Genomic DNA, 10914 nt, shown 5'->3' on the forward strand with positions numbered 1-10914 from the left:
ACAATTTTATGTGAAAAAATTCATTTTTTTTTCAATTAAGTATAATATATATTTTTTTATTGAGTTTTTATTTTATTACGCTTTTTATGTACAATTATTATGTATTTTATTAAATAAAAATATAAAAAATTTATGTTACATATAAATAATATATTTTTACTTTTTCAAATAATTTGTATAGTTATGATTTTTTGCATCTTAAATAATATATAAATAGATTAAAAAATTATTTATTAAATAATAGTTAGTTGAGAAAGATATTTTTGTTAAATTGGAGTTACTCATTTTATTTAAAAATGTTTTAATGATAAATAAATATCATATTATTCATTTTTATATATTAAAATTATTAATGTTGGGAGATCTTAATTGGTGTTAACAATCAAGATAAAATATTGATCTTCTAGGTTCAGCAGAAAACTAGAGCAATCAGTCGTAAAAAGTCCTGCCAAAGTTAGAGAACCAAACAGTTGTCAAAATCAGTAAACCAAAATTAGTGAACTATTATGGGATACAAGAGCACTTGAACATAGATGACACAAGTAGATTGTTTATGAAAATTCGAAGAACAAATTCTTTCTTTATTATCTTTTCTTTAAGTTTCTATGATAATTTCACTAAAAAGTTTGATATTTACAAAAATCGCGACTACCCATTACATTAAGACTTATCTTTACTAACCGAAACTCTGAGTATAAACTTTACACTACTAAAATGAAACTGCATAGAAAAACTTTTCCTGTGTCAGTTACAAAAACTCATACTATAAATAATATAAATTTGATACAATTGTGAGCAAAAAGTTCAGCACATATGATCTTCGAATTTGATTGAACATAACATGCTTGTGAATATCAACATAGCTTGAAAATTTCAGATAATAGATATAACATATAGTAGAGTGTAAAAATTATTTGAATCTCTAGATGACTTTATATAGAAAGTTTGAGATCTTTTTTATTACTAACATCATAACAAAAATAATATTAAATTTCACATATCATTCGTCTTTTACCAAAAATAGCATGAGGCGTCTGGCATAATGACATCAAACGACCACAATATTTTTTTTTATATTTACTTCCAAGAAATTCCCTTGTAATTGGATTTCTTATTTTTCATTTTCAACATTCAAAAGAAAACATATCAGAGACCAGTCGTTATAACGATTCAATAGACAATAAAAATTTTCGATTAATCGGTAAAAGCTTTATTTCTTTTAATTCAGTAGACGCACAAAAGCTTAGAAAATATTTTTGAAATATACGTGAAAGGTCATCTGAAATATGGCATGTTACATTTCTTTTTTGCAGAATTTTAACGTTATGTACTTTTATGATTTGTAACATATCACAAAATTTGTAAATACCCAACAATCAATTAGTATAAGTATATATAAATTGTAAATGATATAATTAAATATAATATAGTTTAAAAATATTTATATTCTAAATTAAAAAATGATTGTATTTTCTATTTCTATATTGTATACAATCATACATTAATAAAACTATAACAAAATAATTAAATCACATGTACAACTAAAATATATTATAATATAATGATGAAATATAATAAATAACTATTTTTTTATTCATAACGTCAAAAAAGAACTCCAATAATTTAATATTCTTTAAATTTGCTTCGACATGAAAATTATATTATAATGAATTGTTTAATTACATTAAAAGTGGTTTTGTGCATAAATTTATATGTTGTTTAATAGATAAAAATATTTAATTTTATTATGTTTTTATCTTTAATTTAAAATATATTTTAATTATATATATAAAATTTGTTTATTGATTTGTTATTTCATTAATATATGATTATGATATTATAATATATCAATTTTATTAAATAATCTATTTTTTGAGAATAAAATACATGTTTTGAGATATTTTTATAATTAATCTATAGCAATAAAGGTGAATAATTTACATCTTAAGGGTCCATAGGTTAACTCGAGGCCTCTGGCCAAACTAAATCATTCATTACGACCCTTCGACCACTTCCGAAAGAAAACTTGAAGGAGACACAACACTTTGGAAGGAGTTCTGTCCCTGCATCCCCAAGCAGGAGGAGATGATTATATCACTCCAACCATAAGGGTGGCGGCGACGAAACACATTCTTGGCCGCGCATATCATGCACCAAAAGCATACGAGTATTAACGAAAATTTTAATATAGCATGAAGGCCCGCTAAAATAATATATCGCCAAATTTATTCCTCGGTGCAAAGTCATATATAGCAAGTTCCGCACGAAAGTTACAGGAAAACGATGTATGACTGGCTTATCCCAGGTAAAGATTTACAAGGTTCAGAGAAAGAATATTATAGGAGTTCAATCAAAGATTACTGCTAGAGCTGCATTTGCTGGAAAGGCCTTTCCGAAGTAATTCTCACACAGTATTGTTCGGGATAGAAGGATTGTAGAGTCCGTAGACTTGTATCAATCTTTCACTGCCACCATAAAATTCTGTTTTGCTAGTTCCACTCTTCAATAAGGAACATCAAATTAAAAGGTAATCGAGCAATCTGCGATGGGCAAGAAGACGAGGGTTACGATAGACGGACTAGAAAATTATTGACATCTAATTAAAATGCAGGGGATATAATGCATACAGTGTAACAATTGTGGATAAAAATCTAGTCCACTGCCATGCCTACTACAGTCTACAGAGACAAAATTACTTGATGTGCAAAATGGATGGTGACTGTATATTTCCACTTAAAAATTTAGATACAAAAGCTGCGATTCCCAAGAAATTCTTGAAAACAATGGCGAGAGCAATGACATGAATATTGATAGCCTAAGTAAAAACCAAACCCTTCGCTAACAAGAGTACACAACTTTCAGATATCAGCAGACCTCTCCCAGATTACTCATGTAGCAACTACACACGGACACCTAATTATAATCACAAATATAGTGCCATATCTTATTTTTATAAACTCCTGAGGGGCCAAGATATTCACAAATAAGAAATGATTTCAAGCACCTAATGAACTGGACTTTCAGGGGATCATAGTTTGGAGTCCAACCCATTAGTCCAATGAACACATAACTCATTGATCATTATGTCCGGAGCCACATCGTAAACTTGGAAACCATCAACAGATCTTTAACCTTACCTTAACTTTTGATTAAACATTAACCTAATTCATGGAAAATCAAATGACATCATGTAGAGCACATTAAATACCTTTTCTACTCAAATTACATTTGAGTGCATTTGATTGAATCAATCAAACTAAGATAGCTACAATTAGCATAAACTACAGTCATGCATTCATGCATTTGTTCTTCGTATTACAAGCTAATTTGAGAATTGTGATTGATAAAGAACAGCACAAATTAAACTTAATGTGCAATTCAGAGAACCTTCAGTAAATGTCCATTGGTAAGAATATGTAGGCCTTTTCAAATGAAATTTGTCCAGATGGTTTACTTTGAACATAATAAGAACATATTTGGTTAATTATATTTTAAATATATGACAAGCTTTTATCACTTATAAGATGAATTAAAAATTTATAAGCTCGTATATGTTATTTCAAAACTAATCTCATAAGGTTTTAAAAAAAATGCATAATCTCATAAAGTGTTTGGATAAAAAAAAACTTTCATTAGAAAAGGAACAGACCAAGTGAGAATGGAGAGAAGAAAATTGAGAGAAACAAAGAAAACGAGAATAGATTGGATATAAGGGCACCTACTAGGACAATTTTTGTTGTTCTGATATAGGATCTTAAAATGAGTTGATAGTTTATCACTTCTAAAAGAAATATAAATTTTTTGTAGCTATTTTAATATTATAAAGAACATTTTGCAAACAAACATTTGCAAATATCTTATAAGTTCTTAAAAATTTTATAAGATGTTTTAAACAACTTATAAGATGAACCAAGCTAACTTTAATAGCTGGATTTATGATGTACAAGCCTCGCAAGGCCTTGCAGATGTTTCTCCACACAATCATTGTCATTGATTATGATCAGCATGAGGAGTGTTAAAAATAGTTATCACACAGGATTTGAATACACCAACAAATTCAAAGCTTTAACAGGATATTCTAAAGAAAAGCGCAAAAATGATGCAATAGCCATAGAAAATTTAAGACAGCCGCATTTACAAATCCAAACAAGAAAACATAATAAGAAAATCAGACCTTTAATCATGTCACTGGGCCAGGGTCTCAAAACGCTTTAATGCATCACAGCTTGGTGTATCCCGTCTGTAGCCCCATTGAAGATGCTGCCACTCAACTCTGCATTTGTGTACAAGGTATCCGTGATAGTCATCCTCAACACGTCGTTCAATTGCATTGCGTTCCTGACTAGTTGGTGGATATTGTTGCTCAAAATTTGAGGACTTCACATAGTAATTCACGCCCTTTGGTGTACTAAACCGATAGTCATGTGAATAAGACCTTGAGAGAGAATAAATTGGTTCTGATGACGGCATGAAGTTCACCAACAAAATCAGTATGACCGGCAATAATTGAATCAAAGCCCTCAACCAATTAGATCCATTATCAACTCCACCTGTCCTCACCCTCACCCTAGGTCCAAACGAGAACCCACCAAAATTAGCAGTGTTTGCCGGATGCATACCCCCAAAAAAGAAATTCCTAAAAATTTCTTCAGCATCAACATCCGCATCATAAAAACCATTAAAACCTTGCATGCCATTTGCAGCACCACCTCGCCTCTCGTACACTGGCTCCTCCGACCCAACAAGATCATATTTTTTCCTCCTCTCCTCATCGCTCAGACATTGAAAAGCCTTTGATACCATCTTGAACGACTCCTCCGAACCTGGGGCATTGTTTTTATCAGGGTGGACTTTCAGCGACAATTTCCTATAAGCCTTTCGAACATCTTCGGCACTACAACTCTTCTCTAACCCCAAAATCTCATAATAATTTTTCTTCCTCTTAATCTCCCTCACAACAGTGACTTGCTCCTCTGTGTAAGCTGCAGACGTGCTAGATGAGGAGGAAGATGTTGGCGGGGTCCCGCCTGCCTGAACTCTGCGGCGTGGGCCGCTTTGAGAGGGATTAGACGTATTTTCTTCTGTGAATTCGTTAGGGCCATTCTTTTCTGTTTCCGATCCGTTGAGATTAGACAACAAACCATCAATTTCAATATATGGATCCAATCTACGAGCTTTATCAATAAACTTCAGGGCACGGCTTCTGTCCCCCGACTCCAGCGCATTTTTGGCGATTTTCAAGCACTTCACCGCCTCATCCTTGTTTCCATCCATCTTTTAGATACAATAAACGATCTTATGTGTGTGACTGGATATACATGCACAATTTACAAATCAAAGCACCAAAGTATCAGCAAAGGGGATTAAAACAAAACAAAAAGAAAGAAAGAAAGAACCTTTGAGATACGAATTGAGATGGGTACACTGCTCTGCTGCGATCGCTCGAAAAATTGGAGAAAAACTGGATCGTGAAGCGTATGAAATTGCAATAAATAGCACGTTGACGTGGTAAGAGGTGGGTCTTAGGACTAAAGTGCCCTAATCCCCATTTCCTCCAATACCACCATTAAAAGGACCTGTTCGGCTTGCCCACATCGGGGGCAGGTAATAGAATTTTAGATAAATTTCAGTTTGCTCCCTAAACTTATGGGTAGTTTCAACATACAACCTGAACTCTTGAATTTTGCACCAATTACACAATTTTTCATTATTTTATTTTTGAATGATTCCGAGTAGTAAGAAAATAATAAAATGTCAATAAGGTTCTTTAATTTGTGTATATAAATAACACGTCGTCAATAATAAAAAAAATATGGTGAATATTAAAACTTTATGATATGGTAGGAGACTATATGGTTCTTTAGTTTGTGTATATAAATAAATGGGTAATTCGTGTAAAAATTAAAATTAAAATATTTAACATATCAAAAATTTAACTGAAAATAAAAAAAAAATTGAAGTGAAAAATAATATTTCTGTCATAAAAATTGAACTTTTTGCATGAATTGGGTGATGTGAAGATATATTTCATAAAATTGTACCGTAAATTAATTTCACATTAGTTTTTGTTTAGTAAAATAAATCTGAACTTATAAAACACAATCACATATATATTTTATCATGTTGAATACCATAATCAAATTCTTCCTAGATTGTGTTTTTTCAGACACTTTATGAACCATTTACCTTTATAATCTAATCATATCCATATTTGTGAAATATGAAATAACATGTGATAATTTTCAAAGTATTTGAATATTAATAATTAGAGTAAAAGGCTTCAATAGTAAAACAATTCATATAGCTCCACAAGAATTTCGATTTAGTGAAATATATTAGCGTTTGATCAATGATTATGAATTAAATTCTTCCAACTAATAATTTATTGAACGAGCTTGTCATACGTGATTTATCAAGCACAGTTTACCTATTATTAATCTGGTTCCTTTCAATTTGATTTTTCTCTTTTTGATTAATTTTTTCTTCTGGATTTTGAGCTTAAATTTTCTCACAAAGACATATCGAGCTCAATTTTATCTAGGGTAGGTCTTGTGAGTTGATCTCACGGATCTTTATTCGTGAGACAAGTCAATCATGTCTATATTTACAGTAAAAAATAAAATTTTTGACATAAAAAGTAATATTTTTTTCATGTATGACCAAAAATAGAATACGTCTCACAAAATTGATTCATGAGATCGTTTTATATGAATTTTTTAGATTTATTTGTGCACAAGGGACAAAATTATTTAGAGAGTGGCCTTAGAAATGTTTGGGCCAATATGAAATTAGCCTAAAATAAATATACCATTTATATTTTCACAATTCTATACCTAAATCATCAATCACAGCTGATACTGCAGTTTCTCGCCTTCAATTTGTGCAGTCCTCTAACATTCGCCACTCACGCCGTCGCTTGTGCCACCGCCATACTACCTCGTCTTCATCACTGACTGCCTACAGGATATGGCGGAAAAAACAATGCGAAATCGACATAGGAAACCTTATGGCGTTCAACCCACACCACCACTTTGTCTCTCCCAACTCTTCCAGGTTGCTCTCTGATTATTCCATCTTCTGTTTGGTTGATTAGTGTTCTATTTGTTGATAGATGTTATTGTTGCACAGAGAGAATGTGGTGAAAGAGGCCCTTGAAGAGGGTAAGAGATTAGCTCAAGCAGTTGTGGATGCCCTCTTCAGTTTGCCTTCAACGGAAGACCATGTTGGCCCCATTGTAGAGTTGCCTGAACCTACTACCAAATTACCGAGAGAAAAACCTGTGAGTTGTTTTTGTTTGCTCTCACTATCTCTCTCTTTTCCTACTCGGGAATTTTAGCGGGTCAATAAACATGTTACAGGAGGCAAAGCAGTAAATTGAGGAAAAAATATGAAAATAAAGTATTATTTTTGTTAGTTTCTTTTTGATAGTATAGAATTCAAAGTAATTGTTATATAGGAGGAAAAAGGAAGAGAAATAGAGGGGGGAAATGACAGTAGATCAATTTATCAAGACTTTATGATACCTAAGTGAGCGTAATCCTCATGATTATGATTGGTGACTCTTACCGCTTGGATGTGGTGAGTCACGATCTTGCAGTTGCCAAAGTACCAAAATTTTCATAGTCTACCAGTGTTGGGATTTAGGAATGGGATGTAGTGTCTCGTCATCTTCGCTCTTATACAAAAGTGTGGATTGTGGAGTCTTATTGCACCCTGTTTTTTCTCTTTCCTCTTAAATACCTAGGTAGTGAGTACCAGTTCCATCATTGCATAATCTAGTCAAGAACCAATTTTCAATTGGATTTCTGATTTTGTAAGGTTTATTAACTTGTGGTTTGGTGTCCCTCATGTGGCCATCTTCGCATTCTTGAAAGAGAAATAGAAGATTTATTCACCCTCAGTAAGTAAACCGAGCACTATGTTTATTATATTATAGTATTTTGCAAAGATTAAGCAAATAGCCCGCTAAGGTTTTACATGAAATTTTTGACATTTCGTTAGTCGAAGTGTTTATCTTATTCCTGATACTTAAAGAGCTATCACTTGCCAATCGTAATGTTTCTTTGGCGTAGCTATTGCGTAAAGGAAGATTTAGGATACGGATTAAGAAAGTCCCCAACTGTTAAAGGTTGTAAGTTTTTCTCCTGCATTCTATGCCTGATCTCTTTTGTCTACCGCAAGATATTCAAGAGAAGTTATAGTGAGACTAGTAGCAAGATCGTTGACTTATAAAATGATTTTTTCCCCATAAATGTAGAAATCAGATCCTAATGGAAGAGTTTCATCATATCTTTAGTGATATTATTTATTGCAGTGTTCAGTTAAGGCTTCAGAGTTCGGATAGTATATTCATAGTGGTTGCCTGATCTATACGTGTAGCATGCTTCTTAAGGAATTGTTCTACTCACAATTTGTTATTTTTTACGTGGTTTTCCAGTTTCCAAAGCCTGAGCTTCCAACAAAGTGGGAATTGTTTGCTCAAAAGAAAGGTTATTCGAAGTTTGAAACACTGTAGAAAAAGAGATTAATTCTTTTGGGCCTGACCAATGGCTCTGTGGCATGACTTGATTGATATTGTAATGGTTTAACCTATTCCTTTCTAATATCATCATGAAGGTATACAAAAGCACAAGAAAGGAAAACTAGTTTTTGATGATCAGACTGCCAGTTGGAAGCGCCGTCACGGCTATGATCGAGTAAATGATGAAAACGATATACCAATCATCGAGGCTAAAGCCACTGATGGTAAAATATTTTTATAATCAGTTTCTTCTCTTTTTCTTTTCAAGTTCAACAATGCTTTTGCTGAAACTGTTGGAGCCATCTGCTCCACTACTGTTTAACTTGATAAGTTTCAGCTAAAAAACTACCCCTAAATGTGCAGGCAGTATCTCGTGAATCTGTTCAATTTTTTACATTAAACCAGCATCTATGTTTGAAAGTTTTCTGTAGGATGATTCATGAAATTACTCCTCATTTTATCATACTTTTTAGGAGATTAGTGTGAATAGTAGTAATCAGTCACGTCATGAATACTTACATTTTTTAAATTTACAGAACCAGGTAAAGATCCCTTTTCTGAGAGACGGAAAGAGAAGAAAAGCAGAGTTGATAAACAGGAGAAACATCGGTTACAGAACTTGAAGCAAGTGGTGAAAGTTGGTACCTTACCAAGGTTTTATTCTCACCCTTCTTCAAATACATAAAGTTCTTTTCCGTCAATTAGATTTATGGTTTCAATTTGGACACTCATAACCCACAACCTGTCTATTAGAAAAGCCATCACTCGTACATCTAATGATTTATCTGCTTTTAAGATTTCTAAAATTAGCATAGTTTATAGATATTCGAGGAATGAACGGGAGGAATAATTCCGACATGAATTTATTGACTAAGTTTTAGAATTATCAGAAGGGCAATTTGCGCATTATGATGCGTGCAAACTGTTGAACAATAATGAAACAAATAATTGTTGGTTCAAGAACTGAATTAATGGCTAGCATCTTCTTGTTCATATTGGATTATCATCCTTATTTAACATACCTATCATTAAAGGGATACGCTTGGGACACCAATGAGGTGCAATTATGTTGCAACACTAAATATGAGTTTCTTAATACCTTGCAGCCACATTCAACTTGCTACTACCGCTTTACCTATTACAGGAACCCAGTCAAAGCCTAAGAAAGTTAGCAAGGACGAGCTACTGAATGTTGCTGGATTGGCTGCAACTGCGACAGCCAGTGGTGGAAAATTTGACAAGAAACTGCCAGGAGAAAAACCCCCAAAGCATGAAAAGAAATACAGAAAGGTCTGTGCTACTGCCATGAAGTCCTCAAGCTTAATATATTTTGTGTTCAATCTTAATAACAGCGATGATAATCTACATTTTTGCATGTAGTTCTTACCAGCCGTGGAAGGATTGGGAATGGGTGCGTTGGAAAAACAGCAAACCGAGAAAGTTCTGAACAATTTGATCCCCAAAAATTCTCATGAGATACTCAATGTAGAAAAGGTGTGGTTTCTTTGTTTCTTGTATCTTTTTTTTCCCGTATCTCTTCACAAGTTATTTCTGAACTGATTTGGTATTCTCGGGTGTAGGCTGTGAACATGTACAATGTGAAGAAGGAGAAGAGGCAAAATAAACGAGGTGGGACATCATTCACCTCAAGCAGGTTAAAACCGGAAAAGAAATCTTTCAAGAAATCATCCCCAAGCAAAAGGCGAGATAAGAATTCTTTTAAGAAAACATCGAAAAAGGGGCCTTCGAGTAAAGGTAAATCAAAATGATAGTCATCTTTACAATGGAATAGGACTGTAACATGGAATTTTTTACGGGATATCCCATTTTCTTCTTACTTTTCACCCCATGGCCTTTTTTCTTTGATAAATTGTTGCAAGTATATGTGATGTATTTTAAACAAAACGCTTACCAGTAATCGGATAACCGGCTTAACAGATTGTTTGCAGAAAAAATGATTTTTCTGTCATTTTTAAAATATCAGTTTCTGTGTTTCTTAGTCTTCAGATTTTGAGTTAGTTTTTTCTCAATACTAGTGCACTGACGCACGCGTTGCGTGCTTGCACGATATTTTTTATAGTTCATTTGGTTTATATTTAAATTAGGATCAAAATATAATTATAATTTTATAATTCATTTAGTTTATATTTAAATGAAGATCAAAATGTAATTATAAGAAATACTTAATGACTACACTGTAATTTAGTGTAATTTTGATATATAAATTTTAAAAATAAATAGAAAAAAAGAATAAAACATACCCAAATAAGAATTGAACCTACAACTTCATGGCTAAGAAACAAAGTCTTTATCTACTAGACTACAGGTGACTTGAATTTATTTTATAACACTTTAGTAATATATATAATTAGTAAAACAGACCATGACACCAA

At 32.6% G+C, this 10914-nt stretch overlaps 2 protein-coding genes across 4 annotated transcripts; one reads left to right on the forward strand and one right to left on the reverse strand.

Annotated features, from left to right (window-relative positions):
• Positions 1 to 2204: 2204 nt before the first annotated feature.
• Positions 2205 to 5579, reverse strand: LOC142528612 (chaperone protein dnaJ 49-like). Its single transcript, XM_075633681.1, has 3 exons — positions 5397 to 5579; positions 4175 to 5308; positions 2205 to 2540 (listed from the first exon to the last, which is right to left on the reverse strand). The coding sequence occupies exon 2, from the start codon at positions 5272 to 5274 to the stop codon at positions 4186 to 4188; it is 1089 nt and encodes a 362-aa protein (XP_075489796.1). The 5' UTR covers positions 5275 to 5308; positions 5397 to 5579; the 3' UTR covers positions 2205 to 2540; positions 4175 to 4185.
• A 1267-nt stretch (positions 5580 to 6846) lies between these two features.
• LOC142528621 (ribosome biogenesis regulatory protein homolog) lies at positions 6847 to 10504 on the forward strand. 3 transcript variants are annotated; one of them, XM_075633693.1, is made up of 8 exons: positions 6847 to 7053; positions 7112 to 7279; positions 8438 to 8489; positions 8617 to 8745; positions 9058 to 9175; positions 9628 to 9811; positions 9902 to 10015; positions 10102 to 10504. In XM_075633693.1, exons 1-8 carry the CDS (start codon positions 6967 to 6969, stop codon positions 10288 to 10290), a joined length of 1041 nt encoding a protein of 346 aa, XP_075489808.1. In that variant the 5' UTR covers positions 6847 to 6966; the 3' UTR covers positions 10291 to 10504. The 3 variants fall into 3 exon arrangements, with proteins under 3 accessions (XP_075489808.1, XP_075489823.1, XP_075489816.1); XM_075633708.1 differs by lacking the exon at positions 6847 to 7053 and adding an exon at positions 8073 to 8128 and having other exon boundaries at positions 7139 to 7279; positions 8258 to 8489; XM_075633701.1 differs by lacking the exon at positions 6847 to 7053 and having other exon boundaries at positions 7139 to 7279; positions 8073 to 8489.
• The last annotated feature ends 410 nt before the right edge of the window (positions 10505 to 10914 follow it).

The sequence above is a fragment of the Primulina tabacum genome, chromosome 2 (assembly GCF_025594145.1).
Source record: "Primulina tabacum isolate GXHZ01 chromosome 2, ASM2559414v2, whole genome shotgun sequence".
In the NCBI taxonomy this organism is placed as follows: Eukaryota; Viridiplantae; Streptophyta; class Magnoliopsida; order Lamiales; family Gesneriaceae; genus Primulina; species Primulina tabacum.

Bases quoted from the DNA above. Each gene is read 5' to 3' on its own strand.
- LOC142528612 (XM_075633681.1), bottom strand. From the start codon at position 5,274: ATGGATGGAAACAAGGATGAGGCGGTGAAGTGCTTGAAAATCGCCAAA.
- LOC142528621 (XM_075633693.1), top strand. From the start codon at position 6,967: ATGGCGGAAAAAACAATGCGAAATCGACATAGGAAACCTTATGGCGTT. The intron at 7,054-7,111 runs GTTGCTCTCTGA...ATTTGTTGATAG, and splicing joins GTCTCTCCCAACTCTTCCAG to ATGTTATTGTTGCACAGAGA. The intron at 9,812-9,901 runs GTCTGTGCTACT...TTTTGCATGTAG, and splicing joins ATGAAAAGAAATACAGAAAG to TTCTTACCAGCCGTGGAAGG.